Genomic DNA, 19,868 nt, shown 5'->3' with positions numbered 1-19,868 from the left:
CAGCCATTTAGGATCTAATGGCTGCCCAATATTTCCCAAGTCTTCATGTCTACTATGAATATTGGTTTTGAATTTTTTGCTTTCATAGCCCTCATATGCATTTGTGAAGGGGTGTTTTAAAAAATCACCTTTGGCGTCACACGCGTGAGATGTCACAACATTGGGAGGAGCTGGGGCGAATAGCATTAGCCTTTTTTGCTGCTGCATCACACTATTGACTCATGCTAAGCTTGTGGTCCACCAAGACTCCTAGATCCTTTTCACATGTACTACCGGCAAGTCAGATGCCCTCCATCTTATATTTTGCAGATGGTTCTTCCTGCTTAAATGTAGATCACAGATCATGGGATCTTACAGTTGGAAGGGACCATGAGGGTCATCTAGTCCAACCCCCTGCAATGCAGGAATATTTTGCCCAACATGGGACACAAACTCACAACCCCGAGACTAAGAGCCTGAGCTATCCAGAGCCTTATATTTGTCCTTACTGAAATTCATTTTGTTAGTCAACATGGTACCCTCTTGCCTGGGACTCAGGTCCATCAATAGCAGTCAACATGGCCGAAAGCTAAGAATGACTCTGACTACTGCTGTATGAAGTATATCTGCAATGCATGAGAAAGAACGAGATATGTCTGTTGATGTCACTCATGATGTTAGCTGATTTGCAGGTGGATAGGATTTAAGAAGGCTGATCGCCGAAGAATTGATGCTTTTGAATTATGGTGCTGGAGGAGACTCTTGAGAGTCCCATGGACTGCAAGAAGATCAAACCTCTCCATTCTGAAGGAAATCAGCCCTGAGTGCTCACTGGAAGGACAGATTGTGAAGCTGAGGCTCCAGTACTTTGGCCACCTCATGAGAAGAGAAGACTCCCTGGAGAAGACCCTGATGTTGGGAAAGATGGAGGGCACAAGGAGAAGGGGGCGACAGAGGACGAGATGGTTGGATAGTGTTTTCGAGGTTACCAGCATGAGTCTGACCAAGCTGCGGGGGGCAGTGGAGGACAGGAGTGCCTGGCGTGCTCTGGTCCATGGGGTCACGAAGAGTCGGACACGACTAAACGACTAAACAACAACAACAACAAGGATTTAACCCCGCCTTGCCTGCGTTTTTGTTCAGCTGGCTGTCAGGCACTTGAGAAACGTGATTTTGGCAAGTGGGTGGGGCAACCAACCCAGCTGCCAATCCTGTGGTGACATCATGACATCATGTGATTGTCCTGCCCACCTGTCAAAATTGGCTTGTGGAGTGGAGCCCAAAAGGTTCCCCATCTTGAGACATGAGAAAGAAAAGGGGTGGTGGTGGTGAAGTAGGAAGCTGCTTTTATACTGAGTCAGACCATTGGTCAATCTCACTCAGTATTGTCTATGCTGATTGGCAGTGGGAATTGAACCAAAGGCCTGCATGCAAATCACATGCTCTGTCATGGAACTATGGCTCTCCTCCTAATGGAAGATCTCTAGGAAATATATGTATGAGAACAGAGAAAGAGGGCGAGGGAAAATAATTATTCCTCTTTATTTAGGTATAAGTTGCAGTGCAATCAAAACTTTCCCACTGTTTTGTGACATTGAGATTCGCCCAGTTAGAGGTGTTGTCCTAATATGGATTCTATCTCTTTCCTTATGGGCTAACTACCTTTTATCTTTAGTGCTCTAGCAGAATCATAGAACTGTAGAGTTGGAAGGGACCCCGAGGGTCATGTAGTTCAACCCACTGCAATGCAGGAATCCTGCTCACAGCCATCCCTGGGTGGGCTCCAACCCCTAACCTTCCAGTTAATAACCAGATTCACTGACCCATTGTGTCACTGAGGAGGTGTGTAATATATCATAAGCTAGTTTTCAATAATGTAAATATATATATTCGCCCTCTGTCAGTGCCAAACATTTTCCTTCTCTTTCAAGGGGAAATTGATGATGATGATGATGATACCAAACACTACCTGTGAAGAGTTCCCTTGTAGCTAAAAAACGTGAAGTAAATTCCTCTGAGTAGCTCTAGCAGAATAAATTCAGTCAGCTTTAAAAAAAAAAAAAGGGACAGGCACTAACTTCGGAGGAGTTTTTTGGCAAATAAATGAGCTTGCAGGTTTAATTCAAGCCCAACCAAGCAGAGGCTTTCTGCATGAGAGAAGTCACTGATCAGGCTGGGCCTTCTCTGAACGTAAACAATGGCCACGTCCTGCCGTTTTCAAATTTGTTCTGATAGAAGCCCATTGTGTTTGACATGGCAGCCTCATGCTGGAATGTTCCCTGGGGCTGGGGCCACAGTCCCATGCCTTGGTCTCCACTCCTCTGCCTGTTAGGTCTTGACATGGGCAGGTGGGAGCTGGATTAGGGGTAGCTGTTGTCAGTGTGCAGGGCCATGCTGGAAATACGTTGGGAGCTGAAACCCCTTGCCTGTCCCTGGCATCAAAATGCTTGCCCCAATGGAGGTAAGCAGGTGCCCAGTTTCTGTTGGTGCACTGGCCAAAGCTCTTTCCTTGAACTTTTGCCCGTTGAAATGGTTGCTAGATGGCTCAACTGTGAGGGAGTGCGAAGAAAAATTGTCCCGTGCTAACATGTCTAAATTCGCCACTCAAATGTCAATGATAATGATAAGAATACAGTGCTACCTCGGGTTACAAACACCTCAGGTTACAAACACTTCAGGTTACAGACTCCGCTAGCCCAGAAGTAGTACCTCGGGTTAAGAACTTTACCTCGGGATGAGGTAAACAGAAATCGTGCAGCGGTGGCATGGCGGCAGGGGGAGGCCCCATTAGCTAAAGTGGTACCTCAGGTTAAGAATGGTTTCAGGTTAAGAACGGACCTCCAGAACGAATTAAGTTTGTAACCAGAGGTACCACTGTAATAACAGCAACGACAATAATAATAATTGCATCTTAAATGGGAAGATTTACTTCAGTGGTTGTTTTGGATTAATTTGACCACTCTTGTTTTTCTAGTCATTAAACAGTACGCCTCATAAACTGTCGGTATACTAAATACTTAGTACCATTGCATGTCATCTGTCACATGGTGTTGCATTCAAAATACTAGTATCTGTTCTGTTTTGGATGCAGTTGTTTTATCATTATTTATCAATATGTTGGCTGTCTATTTTATGCTTAACCTCACCCTGCCACCTATATACTGATGAAGTGTGGGCTATATATCTTTTAAATAAACTATCAAATGCTGTTGCATGTCAGTCATCAAACATGCAGTTCATTGGGTTGTATCCAAAGCAGGACTAGCAGACTTCCACTGCTGCAGCAGCACATTTGTCTCCTCTCTTCCCCCTGCATACCCCCAAAATCTTCTCTGGGGTCCCCAACCCTCCAGAACTGATTTGGGGGCATATGTGAGAGGTTGTAAGGAAGAAGAATCTCTTGTGCTAGTGGAACAGTAACATTGGACACCACCCATTATTTCTTAATTACATTTATTTCTCTTTATTTCAATCAAGGCAGCTTATGTAGGATTTCCAGGTAGTTACTGCATAATGTGCCTTTAAACCATGCCAAATAGCATGTTGGCATGTTGGCTACCAACATCTGTCAAATATTAAATGGTATTTCTTGTCAACTTTCAAATACTGTCAAACATGAAGTGTCACATATCAAGTGCTGACATTAAATATCATTGGATGTCAAATATGCAATTAATATTTGGCAAATGTTTGAATATGATGAGAATATCTGGAGGATATTCAGAATCAAACTTCATTATGGAGAATTTCTAGTAGACTTTTGAGAGGCAAATTTGTTTCAACACTGCCCCACCGTCTGACTGTTAATTTTATAGATTACTTTAAGGAGGAAATGGATCGTTCATCCTTTAAGGAATTATTTTTCTAATTACCTCCCGTTTTCAGGGGAAACTGACTTCTTTTTGGCTAACAAACGTCTAATGACTGCTTTCTTGACAGCCACTTTTGGCTATTTAGCTAGCACTAGTTTGACTTTGAAAATTGCAATTTTATTCTATTATGTGAGCATTTCCTTTTTCTGTACAGTAAAGCAAGGTATGGAATCTCTATTGGGCTTATCCAAAGGCTCTTTCTGTCTGGAGGCCTAGACAATAAGTGATCCCAGCAAATAATGGGATTTGCTCTATTTGGCTCCCAGTGTCTCCTGATTGGCTGGGATTCATATAGAGTGTCTGGGAGCCCTTCCATCCTCAGTGTTGAACATCCGGCCAATGGAAGCAACAAAACGAAAGAGAAGAGAGATCTCAAAGAAGAGAGACCCCCCCCACCACAAAAAAGTATTGTATCAATGTATTTAGGCAAAAGTGTACCTTCTTCCAGGGCAATACCATAGATTTGGAAGGGACCCTGAGAATCATCTAGTCCAACCCCCCAGAATGTGCAGCTGTCATATGGGGATCAAACCTGCAACCTTGGCATTTTCGCTCTAACCAACTCAGAACAACCATACATCTCTATCACAAACTCCCACTCTCTTAGTTGAAACACTGCAAGAAAAAAAAAAAAGTATCTTTTCTGGCTTCTTCCTTGGCCAAATGCAGCTGTTTGTGATTGAGGCCTCATCCAGACTTCCTTTTGTACCCCGTTTCTAGGCACAGGTCAGCACTTTCAAGTGTTGTATCCGAGTGCTTTTAAAAAACAACAACATGGCACTTTTCCCATGAAAATCCACCATTTACCGCCAAATTGGAGAAAATAGGAAATCTGCAGAAAATCCGAATTGCCGATCGTTTCAATTCAGCATTAAAGAGCGGGTTTTCAGGGGAAAGCACCAGGGCAGAATTCTTTAAAATACAAATAAGTGTTTTTACATGGTGCCTTAAAGTGCGGACCCTGTGCCTAAAAAGTCTGGGGCAAAGGTTGTGTGTGGGTAAACCCAGAGGTGCAAAGGCGATGTTCAGCATCAGGCGGGGCAGTTAATAAACAAAACAAAGACTCTGGATTGGCCAGGGCTAGTATAATTTCTAGTTTTGCCTGGATAACAGAGGGAAAGTTTTTGCCTGGCTTGGTTCATGCTCAGATTTCCATATCTGGTCTTCACACAATCCATCAGCCCATATAGCAGTGAGATTTCAAGGTTGTATGTTTTTACAATCTCTTCACATTGGCAAGGGCTGTAGCTTAGTGGCAGATAACCTGCTTTGCGTGCTCAAGGTTCCAATTTCAATCCCCACCATTGGCCGGCCGGACTGGGAAGGGCTCTTCTCTGAAACCCTTGAGAGATGCTTTCACTCAGTGTAGACAGTCCTGGGCATGATGCTCCAATTTAAAGCAGCTTCTCACCATTTCACGTTGGTGAGCTTTGGGCGCGTATCTTGACTTCCATGCAATGTTTTGGCAACCTTTGCCAATATGCAAAAGAGATCTCAGCACAGTCTATGCTGGTTTTCATTTGCCAAGCCTTGAGTCCGGATCGCATTTACATGTAATTAAGTTGCACAGAGGTGTGTCGAGGGTGTCTGCTGTCAGGGAGCTTGTTGGCTCGGAGTTTGCTCACTTGGAATGTGTTAACCAATCTATTGTTTCCCTTTGTCCATGAAAGGGAAAAAAGGGGAGGAAAAATAGCATGCATGCATATAAAAAATGATGAGTGATTGATGTGTTCATAGAAACTAATAATTAACAGATTATTATGTCCCAGGATGATTGACAGCAGAGACACATTTTTATTTATTTCATCTTGTGGCATTTTTTTTTTTTTAATTTTATGATCAACAAGTTAGAGTTGTTTCTTTTTCAGTAAAGAAACACATAGTGGAAGAGGTGTATGAGTGGGGGGAAAGTTTTCATTGGGGAGTTAGTGACTTCCCTGAAGCTTGTTCTCTAGATGAGCCTTTCCCAGCTGTGGGTCCTATTGGACTACAGCTCCCATCATCCCTGGCCTTTGGTCCTGCTGACAAGGGATGATGGAAGGTGCAGCCCAACAACATCTAGGAACTCAAGATTGGGTAAGGCTGCTCTGATGTCTCAATTTTTATTTTATTTTAGTTCAGCTTCAAGAGTCCAATGTGACTCAGGCCTTGGTCCATTCCCCCCCCCCCCCCACTGTTGTTGTTAAAACTTCTGCCAACTTTCTCAGACATTAAGATCATTTGAAGGGGTCCTCTTGGTAGTTCTGCCACCCTCAGAAGTGTGATATCCCTAGCTAGAGTTTTCTCTGGGGCAGTCCCTAAATTTTGAAACTCCATCCCCACAGAGGTGTCTCTAGAATCTTCATTATATAGCTTGTGATGTATGTCAAAGTCTACTTTCCCCTGGGTCTTGACCGTTGAGGTATTTTGTTTTGAGGGATCTACCTCTTTTGCTGAATGTGTGCTGTTCTGTAACAGCTTTATCTCTTTTTATTATTGCACACTCTGCTGTTGCAACCCACCCCAGGACAGGTTAATAAGAAATCACATTAATAAATAAATAGCATAAGGAAACACTACATAAACAATGAACATAAAACAAACCCATAAGAGCAACAGTGAGCAAGCCATTGCTGAGAGGCTTATCCAGTAATGTTTAGCAGCAGTTTTAAAGTCTATAGTAATATTGGTTTTTCTTCCCCATATCCCAGACTTTGGGCAACTCAGTTCTGTACAGCTCATGTCTGCAATGTACAGATAGGCCATTACTCTTCGAGACTGATGACCATGGCTATCCATAATTTAGCCTGCCTTCCACAGTCTAAAGAAGGGTTTAGAAAGGTGCTGGTCATCTTTCTTTTTGGTTTGTGTAGATTATGAAGTCCTGACACAGAGTGCAAGAACTCTTGGATGTACAGATCCTGCTTGCCGTAATTCCTGATGCTAGTGCACCAAGGTTGAGCAGTCAAAAGTCTTTCAGTTTTTTGCTATTGCCTATGTAGATGCTGGGACGCGGGTGGCGCTGTGGGTTAAACCACAGAGCCTAGGACTTGCCGATCAGAAGGTCGGTGGTTCAAATCTCCGCAACGGGGTAAGCTCCCATTGCTCGGTCCCTGCTCCTGCCAACCTAGCAGTTCGAGAGCATGTCAAAGTGCAAGCAGATAAATAGGTACTGCTCCGGTGGGAGGGTAAACGGCATTTCCGTGTGCTGCTCTGATTCACCAGAAGCGGCTTAGTCATGCTGGCCACATGACCCGGAAGCTGTACGCCGGCTCCCTCGGTCATTAAACAAGATGAGTGCCGCAACCCCAGAGTCGGTCACGACTGGACCTAATAGTCAGGGGTCCCGTCCCTTCACCTTTACCTTTATGTAGATGCTAGTAAAGTTCATTAAGTCTTCAAAGTCATCCGGTGTTGAGTGATCGAGTGATCTAGTGCCAACATGCATCAACTTCCTGTGCCTGACTGTAGAGACAGAGAGCATGTCTTTTCCACCCAAGTGCTCCTCCTTCCCATAGTTTCCTTGATGGAACCCCAGACACTGTACATGTGACACTGACCAGTCCCAGACTTGCTTACTTCCAGCAAGACAGTGACCTCATGTGCCTTAAGACGAATCTCAGGAAACAGCTGTGGTTCATTAGTAGAGCATCTGTTTTGCATGCAGAAGGTTCCAAAATGGAATTGTGGAACTCGCTGCCAGAGGACATTAAAGGAGGTTGGTCAAATCAATTGAAGACATATCTCATTGGTAGAGTGCCTGTTTTGCTTGCAGAAAGGTCCTAGTTTCAATCTCCAGCATTTCTTAGAAGGGTTGGTTATGACATTGTCTGAAACCCTAGAAAGCTACTGTAAGTCAGTGTTAAGAACATAGGAAGAAACTGCTGGATCAGGCTAATGGTCCATCTAGTCCAGCATCCTGTTCCCACAGCAGCCAACCAGATATCTGAGGACCTGCACATATTCTCCCCTCCTGTGGTTTCAAGCAACTGGTGTTCTGTGTAGGCAATATTGAGCTAGGTAGACTGGACATAAGGCAGATACCTTTGTTCTTGTACCCAAGGACCTTTGACTGGTTTGCTGTATTGGATGAATCTTGAGTTCTAATATTATGAAAATGTATTAGGAAGGCAAGACCTTTGTATAAATAGAGTACTGACTGAGCTTAAATCACATAAAAGAAAAGTTGGAGCCAACCAGTTTTCACCTTGATCTCAAAGCTGGCTGATTGACTCCATCCATGCATCATGGGGCTTAATGAGAAACCAACTTTGCTCTTATGGAGAAATAGAGTGGGGGGATGTCTGTTACATTAAAAAGAAGTGTGTGTGGTTGGGGAGACATGCAGTTTAAAGCATCTTGTTATATCCTGTGGACTTGGAACTGTCAAAAAAGGCAAAGCCTGTGTTTGAATGGAAATGCCTTCTTTTTCTGTTGGGAATTTTCTGCTCCAAAGTGTACCAACTGTAATTATCCATAACTATGCAGGCCTGTTTTTAATGCTGTTTTATAATTACAGGTCTTAATGCTAGATTATACAAAGTCATTTATAAATAGTCAGAAGAGAAGGACTTCGGGAGTTGTGAACCTGTGGATTGCTGTAAGGTTGTGGCAGCTGATGGGATTTCAGCTGTATATACATATAGATGTGGTGTTAGCCGTGTAATGATTGATGAATCCTTTAATTAATTCCCCAACAAGTTACGATTTATAGCCCCATATCTTTTTCTCCTGACACTTCGGTGTTTGTCACTTTTAAAGACATGGCTAAGCCAGTTCTCTCTCCCCCCCCCCCCCACCTCAAGTGCCTTTGTGGATTTCTTGAAGTATTTCTGGAGCATTTTGCTGAATGTAACAAGATTAGACTTTCATAATTTTATGGTATAAGCAGTTGAGTTGGAATTGAAGAAGGCTGTGTGCAAGATGACAACACCCTTCTGAATATGGGACGCTTTGTGCATCTGCTTTGGGTTGAGATGCCTCTGAAGGAATCATCCCTCATTGAACGAGCCAAGTCAAAGCAGTGGGAGGTTATCAAAATCGGTTAGAAAGCATTTGCAAAAGGGCACAATCCACTGCAATGAACGGGAGAACATTAGCGGTTTCCCTTCATGGGTCTTTCTGAGGAATGCTTTGAGGTATATTGTGTCCATTATCTTTCAGGCTTGGGCAACTTGTGATCCAACAATATAAAATCAGCTCAACAGATTGTGTGGGTCAACCAGATACTTGACAGCATCCCTGCTTTTGCAAGTAGGAATGGCGTTGCTCAGGGGTAGAACATGCTTGCATGTTGAGGATCTCAGCTTCAGTCCCCGGGATCTCCAGGCAGGACTGGGGGAGATTCCTCATCTGAAACTTTGGAGAGCCCCTGCCAGCCAGTGTAGACAATACTGAGGTACATGGGCCAATGAATTTGACTCAGTATAAGGCAAGCTTCCTGTGTTCCTCTGGGCAAAGCATTGAGGCTTATTAGAGTTCTAGTGGCCAACCTGGGTTCAGCTTTGTTGTTTAGTCGTCTTCGTCGTCTTCGACTCTCCGTGACCCCATGAATCAGAGCATGCCTTGGAAACTCTCACTTTCTTCTCAAAGTTTCTCCTTTTTTCATGTCCATGGAGTTTTCTTGGCAAAATACTGGAGTGGTTTGCCAGTTCCTTCTCCAGGTGGATCACATTTAGTCTAAAGTCTTGGCTATGACCTGTCTGTCTTGGGTGGCCCTACACGGCATAGCTCATAGCTTCCTGGAGTTATTCAAGCACCTTCGTCACAACAAGGCAGTGATCCATGAAGGGGGGCATTCAGCTTAGTGGGTTACAAATTAAGCACATTATTATCTTGTTAATGTAAAGGTAGAACTGCAACAAAATGCTGCCAGTTTGGAGGGCTCCTGCTCATGGTTCCAAACACCTGATCCCATCCCTGCCCTGGTTTTCCATTTCCCCTCCTTTGTTTCATTAGAACAGGGTGTGCATAGCCATTCCTTGAAAGGCACATGCATGTAGTTGCCTTGGAGGCATAAACCTCTGAGGAAACTTGTATTTGTCCCATAGCAAGATGGGATGTGGGTGGCGCTGTGGTCTAAATCACAGAGCCTAGGGCTTGCTGATCAGAAGGTTGGTGGTTCGAATCCCCGCGATAGGTTGCTTGGTCCCTGCTCCTGCCAACCTAGCAGTTCGAAAGCACATCAAGTGCAAGTAGATAAATAGGTACTGCTCCAGTGGGAAAATAAACGGCATTTCCGTGTGCTGCTCTGGTTCACCAGAAGCAGCTTAGTCATGCTGGCCACATGACCTGGAAGCTGTATGCCGGCTCCCTCAGCCAATAAAGCAAGATGAGTGTCGCAACCCCAGAGTTGTCCGCGACTGGACCTAACGGTCAGAGGTCCCTTTATCTTTACCTTTAAGATGTCTGTGTGGTGGTCCTAGAAGAATTCCCACTAAAGCTTTAGTTGAAAAACATATTATTTAAGCAGAACAGTGGTGAACAAAGGTGTGACAATAGCACAAGAATAAAGCTAGTGTCAGCATTGATAGGCTTCTTCACGTAAACATAAATTGTGCTGAAGGCATTTGCTGATAGGATTTGACTTCGAAGTAGATGCCAGGTCTATTTATTTACTGGAGAATTAGAAAGTAACTGGTTGGATTCACGGTGAATTCTGCTTTTTCCTAAATTTTGTTAAATGTTTGGGCATTGGGCAGTAGCTCTCTGGTGCTGGGGCATTTGTACAAATAGATATTTTTAAAAATTACTCCATAAAATGCATTGTATATTCATGGCATTGAATGAGAGCCAGTGTGGTGTAGTGGTTAAGAGCGGTAGTCTTGTAATCTGGGGAACCGGGTTCGCTTCCCCGCTCCTCCACATGCAGCTGCTGGGTGACCTTGGGCCAGTCACACTTCTCTGAAGTCTCTCAGCCCCACTCACCTCACAGAGTATTTGTTGTGGGGGAGGAAGGGAAAGGAGAATTTTAGCTGTTTTGAGACTCCTTCGGGTAGTGATAAAGCGGGATATCAAATCCAAACTCATGGCACCATGTTAAAATGACTAGAATATGCTTTTATCCTCTGTTCCTCCTGAAAAGACAAGGTTTGCCACAAACTTAGCAGATCTCCAAACTGTTTTCTCCTTGTAGACCAAAGATGGGCAACTTGTGTCCTTCCAGCTCCTGTCATCTGTGACCATTGGCCATGCAGGCTTAGACTGATGGGAGCTGGAGTCTAGAAATGGATGGGTAGCAGCAAGTTCCCCTTCCTGTTTTAAGCAACAGATAATGAGCATGCATAGTTAAAGATAGGGATGGATGGATCTGTCTGCTTCTAGCCCTTAACAATTTTTTACTTTTTAAAAAATGCTATAGGAACATTCATATTTAAACACATATTTTATCACAAAATAGAATTTAAGTTTGTCTTTTTGGCCCTCGACATATGCAATTTAGAACATATTTTTTGCTAAAACAACCATTTACATTTTGGGTATCTTTTTGAACCAAGAACCGTATCACAAAATTCAGGGAAGTGCAAAATCCCAAAGATATTTGGTGCTGATCTGCCGATCCAGTCAGTTTTCACTGAAATTCACAGAAACCAAACTTCTCAGGTATTCCTGAGAGAAGGGATCAGTCATAAAATGTTTTTTTATTATTATTAATAAGTCTCACAGTTTTGAGGGGGAGAATGGCTTTTCAAATCAGGTCATTAGGAGTGAAATAAGCCCTTATTAAAGGCTGTTTAAAGGTGCTGCTTGCTGCCTGGCCCAGTTGAGTGCTATTTCATGTTCACTGTGCCAAATTCTATGGACATTCTCAAGATCACAGCACCCTTCTGTCCCCACAACACCCTCTGTGGTTCAAGTGGGTACTAGGCTTTTGAAACGGACCTTTTCCAACTGTGAAAAAGAAAATCAGCAATGCTGTTACTGGAATGCTGTGAATGCTGGGTTTTCTTTTGTTTTTCTTACTTGCCCAAGAAATGGTGCCTGGACATTATGCATTCAGGAGCACCTGTGCATATATATCCTTCAGGCCACTTGCTCCAAAGTTGCTTCACTTAAACCAGCTAATTTAGCCCAGTTTTAAGCAGCAAGGATTTTAACCTTCAGGCCTGCCCATTTAGCTATCTATCTATATATGTCTGTCTGTCTATCCCATCTGCCTCATTTCCCTTCAAGGGGCTTAAAGATCTGGGCTTTCTAGGTCCATGTCCAAGCTAGTTCTTTTTTGCTCCAGCACTTTCCCTAGGAAAACCTATTTTTTACCACTGAATTGGTGCAAATGGGATTCCATGGAAAACCTGAATTGCTATTTGTTCCCATTTAGCTTTATAGGTGTCCCTGAGGAAAGCAGCGGGGGGGGGGGGGGGAGAGAACTCAGACATGGACTGGGAAAGTCTGGCAAAAGTTTACACACCCTCCAACATTTTTCTGATGAAAATAGGGGTGTTACTACAACTACTACTACTACTTTTATTATTTTTACACCACCCATCTGACTGGGTTGCCTCAGCCTGTCTGGGTGGCTTCCAACATATACAGAAACGTAAGAGAACATTAAACAATTAAAAACTTCCCTCTAGAGGGCTGCCTTCAGATGTCTTCTAAAGCTTCTATAGTTACTTATCTTATAGTTACTTGGCTTGGGGGTGACATAGCTCTATACCCTCCAACGTCTTTCTAATGGAAATAAGGACATTCTAAGGAAAAGTGGGACATTCCTGGATCAAATCAGAAATCAGGATGGAGTCTGTAAATTCAAAACTGTCCCTGGAAAATAGGGACACTTAGAGGGTCTGAATTAAGTGTGGATGAGCCCTTATTTTGCCCTATGAAGTCCTGAAGCTAAATTGTCCTTGTAATTCATGTTTGAGGATCTTAATGGTGAGACAGCAGGAAATAATTTTAGGTCTTAAGTTTACTCTGCTTAGCCAGAATCCATATAACCAACCATTTTAACATACCTTGTCACCTATGGTCCCTTTGGACCGAGGGTCCTGAGTCACAGCACTCTTACCAAATTGGTTAGTGGTGTTTCAGCTTTGCACTGACACAAGCAGCACCCTTGATCAGGCTGACATCATCACCATATTTATTTATTTAATATACCGTATACAAAACAAGTGCATATATAAAAGCAGTCAAAACAACCTGCATTTTTTAAAAAAACAAAAAACAAAAAAAACCATTATACACATAAGAGCAATTCAAAGAACTGCATATATAAAAACAATTTGAAATCCAAAAACATGCCATCTGTTTTTTTAAAAAAATTCTCCACTTAGAAGGCTTGTTGAAAGAAGAAAGTATCCAACAGATGCTGATAACTCAGTAGAAATGGTGTTCATCTGATCTGTATTCGAAATTATTAGGGGCCACCACACAAAAGACTTTATTTCAACATCCTGCAGAACAGACCTCTAGATAGGATGGTATCTGCAGGAAGCCCTCTCATGTGCAACATAGTGATCAATTGGGTATATAAGGGCTGAGGTGCGTTTTTTTAAAAGGGATCCCGATCCCAAGTTGTACAGGGCTTTGTACATGCGTTTGAATAGGGTGATGTCCATTTGATCACTCAACGCTTTGGGCATCTCAAACTCATCCATTAAAAGTTGACACTGAATGATGACTTGCAGATACTCACAAGGAAGTCATCACTTGATCTTACTCTCTCTTGATTCTACTCTTATCCATGTGTGGACCAGCCTTTACTGTGCCAGTTGGTGGCTTAAACACGCAAATACAGATGCACACAATGGCCGCTAACACAACTGCTAACTTTCAGCAGCACAAAAGTTTGAGCTTCACAACATTATGGTCCCCCCCCCTTTCAATACAGAAAATATGGTGTGTGTGTGTGTGAGAGAGAGTGAGTGAGTGGGTGAGTGAGTGAGTGGAGCAAGTCAACAGCCATGTACACTGGACAGATGTTCTGCCTTTTGCAAACTCTTCCAAAATGTGGTGTTTTTTTAAGAGAGAGAGAGAGAGAGAGAATCAAGTCCCCCTCTGACTATATAAAAATAAAATAAAGTGGAATTGCATTTCATTATGTTGTGCTCTTAGGTAATTTCCCCCTCCCCTTGTGACTGTGTTTAAGAACCCAGCATACAAGAGAGTGCTATATTAGCGTATTATTCTCACAACAAACAGGCGCTATTCTGCTGCTACCTGCTTGGCCGTTGTTCCCGATTGTGTGTGCTTTGCAGTGGTATTTGGATGGTTTCCTGCTCTCCGCCAGCACAAAAAAGGCATTTCTGTTACAATGGCCCCTCACCACACAATGACGGCATTAAGGATTTATGTGGAGGTTTCATTATTTCCCCCTCTTTTGTTCCTTGTAGGATGTCTTCCAAGCGACCAGCCTCTCCGTATGGGGAAACAGATGGAGAGGTAGCCATGGTGACAGGCAGACAGAAAGTGGAAGAAGAGGAGAGTGACGGGCTCCAAGCCTTTCACCTTCCTTTGCATGTGAGTTATCCCAACAAACCTCATTCTGAGGAATTTCAGCCGGTTTCTCTGCTGACGCAGGAGCCTTGCGGCCACAGAACTCCCACCTCTCAGCAAAACACAATGGTAGGTCTCCTCCAGGCTCCTATTGTGCTTTCGCTTTTGCCTCCACAATAGCTTGGCATCTAAAGACCTCTCCTTTTGTATGGTGCGCGGCTTTGCCATCACATGTACGGAACACATCACAATAATGGGAAAACTTTGACCTAGCCGGACCACTTTTCTTCCTGGCGCCCCCTTCTTCCAACAGAGCGTTGTTTCATCAAGGACCAAAAACACCACCTCCCTCTAGCCTCCAGCTCTCTGCTGAGGTCCTCGGCAAGTTGGGAAGCAGTTGTTGAAATCCTCAGATCAGTCAAATGATATAGTGAAAAAGAAATCACCTCCCTTCTCCCCAGTGGGGTTGCGGAATGAAGGAGCCACCCATAGCTCGGCTTAATGTGCATTGTGAACCCCTTTCATTCTCCCTCATGCATGTGTCATTCTCCTCGTGGCTGCCCCACACTTCCTGCTCCCTACATCTTCAGATTTCCTAGTAGGGCAGAGATAAGAGAGCTACACCGACTGCATAGGGAATCTGTGGATTTAGGGAGGGTATTTTGTGGGACAGGAGTGGTTGGAGGGTAACTTCGCAGGGATGAGGGGGAATTACAGGAGGCACAAAGAGGTTCACAATCCACATAGAATCACAGAATCGCAGAGTTGGAAGGGACCCTGAGAGTCATCTAGTCCAACCCTCTGCAATGCTGGAATCTTGAGGTTGGAATGCTCGCCAAAATAGAAGTGATGTGTGAATCCGGAGCACACTGACCAGAGGCACCTGGGAGCATCCAGATATGGACACAATTTGCGCATTAGCATGAGATTTCTCTGCAAGCATGTAGAAGTGCTGCTGATTCTTGCGCTTCTCATAGCAAGCTCATTGTCCGAATGTGGATCGTGATGTAGCCAAAATGTCAGCATCCACACAAAAGTGGGGAGTTTCCAGTGGTCTTTCAGAGGAACCTCATAGCTTTCAGAACTCCACATGATTTTCAGAGTGACAGCCTTATGGGGAGGTGGGACAAAAATCTCAGTAAAGGCAGAACAGTCATTCAGCAAGCAGTGCTGGCTGGCTGGCTGTTGGGCAAGGAGGAGAGAAATGGAGTAGGGAAGGGAACTGGAACGGAGTATCCTGTGAAAGGGCATGGCTGGCTGGAATCCTGAACAGGCCAACATTCTGTTGCCGGTTCCTCTTCTAGCTTCAAAGAAGCAGTGCCCAGATTGACCATGGCTTGGTCAACCTTGCATGTGGAATGTTCCCTGGTTTAGTCTGTGACATCGCTAGGTAGATCTGGGAGAGAACCCTGCCTGAAACCACGGACATCTGCCTCAGTGTCAACAATAGTGGGCTAGATGGGCAAATGATCTGATTTGGTGTACAGCAGTTTCTTATGGGGACAGACGTCTTTCCATGCTGGAGTGCAGATTCTCAACAGTAGTCAATGGGAAGCCTGATACAGCAACACTCTCTGCACTTGTGATTAGCAGCAACTGGTATTCAGTGATACTGCCTCTGACATCAGAGGCAGAACATAGCCATTCTGCTAACGCTCCATGAACACTATAAAGGTAAAGGGACCCCTGACCAATAGGTCCAGTCGTGGCTGACTCTGGGATTGCAGCGCTCATCTCGCTTTACTGGCCGAGGGAGCCGGCATACAACTTCCGGGTCATGTGGCCAGCATGACTAAGCCGCTTCTGGCGAACCAGAGCAGCGCACGGAAACGCCGTTTACCTTCCCGCCGGAGTGGTACCTATTTATCTACTTGCACTTTGACGTGCTTTCAAACTGCTAGGTTGCCAGGAGCAGGGACTAAGCAATGGGAGCTCACCCCGTCATGGGGATTCAAACCACCGACCTTCTGATCTGCAAGTCCTAGGCTCTGTGGTTTAACCCACAGCACCACCTGCATCCCTTTGACTACTCCTCTTCTAAATTTGACTACTCTTCTGAATTTGACTACTCCTCTTCTCAAGTGGCCATCACAACATCCTGGGGGTGTCAGGAAGTTCTTCCTAGTGTTTAGTCGTAATCTCCTTTCTTGTAAATTTAATCCATTGGTTCCATCCATTGACATTTAAACTATAGGCACCATGTTCAATCAGGGTTTTATTTTATTGCATTTCATCTGTTTTTTCAAATTTATAATCCACTCTTTCATTAAAAAAAAATACAGCAAGGCAGAGTGCAATATGTAAGGATAAATTCAACAAAAAAGTCCATAAAGCCATAGCTAAGAACATCAACGAAACCCTAATTAATACAGTGCAAGGCCCCCAATTCAGTTTCAGACCCAGATCCTGGTTGAATCAGTCCTGGATCATTCCAGGTTGGATCAGGGCCATGCCAAAGCATGGTATTGGGCACTGAATTGGACCAGGGGGTTATGCATGGCCCCTGGTATTAACCCCTTTCATCTCTTCTTTTTCGAGCCTTCCCAAACTCATGCAGGGTCACTGATGTGCCATCTTTCTTTAGCTTTTCAAAAAGCAGAAAACTCTGTTGCTTATTTTATTTTTCAAAATAAATTTGTCACGTGAGGGAGAAAATTCATCATTTTTTCAGTATGTGGCCTCCTCCTTTCCCTGCCACCCCTGTTTTCTGCATCTAAAGCAAAGGGTTAAATCCTGCTGCTTGCCATTTCAGAGCAAACATGGAGGGTTGATAATTTTATTTCTTGGATGAAGTGCCTTTTGCAAAGAATAACCTGGTAGGTGTGTGTGTGTGTGTGTGTTGTGTGTGTGTTGTGTGTGTGTGTGTGTGTGTGTGTGTGTGTTTATCTTAAAATGAGAGAGGACACATAGAAGCAAAGAGAACAAAAGAGAAAACCTAGATGCAATATCCTTGTACAGTGGTACCTCTGGTTACAGATGCTTCAGGTTCCAGACTCCGCTAACCCAGAACTAGTACTTCGGGTTAAGAACTTTGCTTCAGGATGAGAACGGAAATCATGCTCGGCAGCATGGCGGCAGCGGGAGGCCCATTATCTAAAGTGGTACCTCAGGTTAAGAAGCGTTTCAGGTTAAGAATGGACCTCCGGAACGAATTAAGTTCTTAACCCGAGGTACCACTGTATGTACATTACTAGCTTACATTTTGAGAGTCAAGATACATGTCGGTGACTGTTCCTGGAAAACACACACACACACACACACACACACACACACACACACACGTAGTGGTAACACCAGAAGAAGAAAAAAAGTGGGAAGGTGGGGAGTACAGAATGGGTAAAGTGGGATTTAGATTTGTCCTCTTTATTTATTGCCCACCCTTCGCCCTAAGTTCTCAGGGTGGGTTACAACATTAAAACACAATATGAAAAGCAGTTTAAAACAACTCACAATCATAAAAAAAATAAGCTTTGGTTAAGCTTTTTTGAAAGAAGGAAGCAAAGATAGGGGGACTAGACAGAAACAACTTGTCCAAGGTGTGTGTGTGTGTGTGTGTGTGTGTGTGTGTGTGTGCTTTCCTCCCTTTCTGGTGACTCCTCTCTGTTCAATCCTCAAATTACTCATTTGTATGGGGTAGAAGCATATAACTGTAGAGTGGGAAGGTACCCGAGGGTCATCTAGCCCAACCCTCTAAAATAGTATTAATGGCTGATAAACTGCCTGAATGGTTCCACAGTGGTTACAATGTCAGACCAGGGTTTGGGAGGCTGAGGTTCAAATTTCCTGTGAACCACAAAGCTCTGCACTAGAAGACCCATCCTCTCCGTTATTGCGGAGATAAAATGTGCAGAGGGCACTCCATGTATACCACCTTGAGCTCCTCGGAGGAGTGCCATGAATCTAGATTTTAAGAAGTCTCCTCTCCCTCCCCCCATTCCTTTCCACAACCTTGGGGATTTTTATCCCCATATTGCAGATAATGCTAAGAGAGGGATGAAACCTGTTTTGCAAGCAAATGGCAGCGGAAAGATCCCAATGGGTCTGTGTGCTGTTGGTGGCAATGGTGATGTCCTGGTTCTCAGTTCAGTGTGTCAGCCTCTTCTCTGTTCTATTAGTAATCTGCGTGCTCCACAGAGCTTTGCTTTTTTTTTTTTTTTTAATAAAAAAAGAAATAGAGAACAGTTCTGGAGGAAGGAATGTAGTTTTGCAAGCGTACCTTTTGTGCATCTAGCTTCGGATAGGTTCCCCCCTTTTAATTGTGATGGGACAATGCAGAGTGTTGTGAACACCAGTGTAGTTATTGTGCCAGCTCCAATAATGAGAATTTTCATTGTTTGGGGGGAAGCCGTCTCCTACACTGGAGACAAAAGTGTAATTACTTTTGAACGATGTGGAATGTGCTCCGCTCAAATCGCATGGCGAATAGATTTGCAAAGATTCAGATAGAGCTTGCTTAGATGCCATATGTGCAGCATGGCAATAAGGCATAGTTAGTACGTAGCATAATTATGCACTTCTGCAGACACACAATACACGCACAATTTTGCAGTTTAAACTCCACGCTGTTGTTTCCGTAAGAGGCGGGCCAGCTTCCCCGAACAAGGCCAGTTCAGTTAAAATGAAGCAAATAATGGCGATGAAAGTTTGCAATTGTCTTCCTTCAATGTCTTTTTTTCATGCTAAATTGATATTTATCTTATGATGGAATTATATTGTTGAAAACACTGTTGCACTAAATGTCATCACCAAAGTAGCACTTGAAAGCTGTTTCCATACATATAATTTCCAGGCTTGCAAACTGACGTTTGATATTTCTGCCTTTCAGTGTATACACGAACATTGTCTTACAAAATAACCCCCGGGGCGGAATAAACAAAGCAGTCCATGTTGCATCAAGCAGTGGCAGCAGCAGAAATAATGTAATACACCTTCAGAGCTAGCATTTCAGTTTTAGGCAAGGCTTCCCGTACATCGGTTTATTGCATTTATATCCCCCCTTTCCTCATTTTATCCATGCGACAACCCTGTGAGGTGGGTTAAGCTGAGAGAGGAAAACTCGGAGTGGAGATCAGGACTGGAGTCAACAATCTACATCACTGGGCGTCTCCCAAGGCCTTTTCCTTCCTTGGAGGTTTTTATGTCATGGATGCTTTAGTTGAGATGCCTGCATGGTTGGGGGTTGGACTAAATGACCTTTGGGCACATTTGTGAGTTCGCAGTTGCGAGTTTGCAATCAAAAATGAAAACAAAGGCAGGCGATTATTATGATGCAAGTTGTTTACATTGGCCTTTGGTGCTGACATTTTTTAAATATCAAAACAAAAAGCAGGGGGCAGGGCACACAAATGACAGTGAACTTAAGACAATGTAGTTGCCTTAGGCTACCCTGTGGTGTCATATTAGGGGTGACTGAGAAGTTCAGAGTCCACGGGCTGGGTGGGGGGGGGGGGCGACTGCATTGGTGAGCCAGGGTGGGGCTGGTTGGCAACCTCTTGTTTAGGAGCAACTCAGTGCGAAGCCCTGGCGTCTTTTTAAGAGAGTCATTTGGAATCAGTTAAGCAGAAAATAATCACCTGAAAAGCAAACACATTGTTTTAT

At 43.9% G+C, this 19,868-nt stretch overlaps 1 protein-coding gene and 2 long non-coding RNA genes across 12 annotated transcripts in view; 2 read left to right on the top strand and 1 right to left on the bottom strand.

The window, feature by feature from the left end:
* The window catches only part of LOC307225418, a 582,147-nt gene that overhangs the window by 72,131 nt on the left and 490,148 nt on the right, over nt 1-19,868 (top strand). The window lies entirely within an intron of this gene.
* Nucleotides 1-19,868, bottom strand: part of LOC307225335 — a 422,891-nt gene that overhangs the window by 67,143 nt on the left and 335,880 nt on the right. The window lies entirely within an intron of this gene.
* SOX5 (SRY-box transcription factor 5) overlaps nt 1-19,868 on the top strand; it is a 775,029-nt gene that overhangs the window by 430,463 nt on the left and 324,698 nt on the right. For 8 of the 10 annotated variants that reach the window (XM_079992440.1, XM_079992438.1, XM_079992439.1 and 5 more), the window contains one exon: nt 14,168-14,399. In XM_079992440.1, the coding sequence (XP_079848566.1) occupies nt 14,169-14,399 (231 nt within the window). In that variant the 5' untranslated portion in view covers nt 14,168. The remainder of the gene's footprint in view (nt 1-14,167; nt 14,400-19,868) is intronic. The other 2 variants (XM_079992443.1, XM_079992444.1) reach the window with 1 other exon arrangement.

The sequence above is a fragment of the Podarcis cretensis genome (genome assembly GCF_951804945.1).
Source record: "Podarcis cretensis genome assembly, chromosome: 10".
NCBI lineage: Eukaryota > Metazoa > Chordata > Lepidosauria > Squamata > Lacertidae > Podarcis > Podarcis cretensis.
Note: the sequence above shows the minus strand (reverse complement) of the source record. Positions and strands in the feature narration are given on the sequence as shown.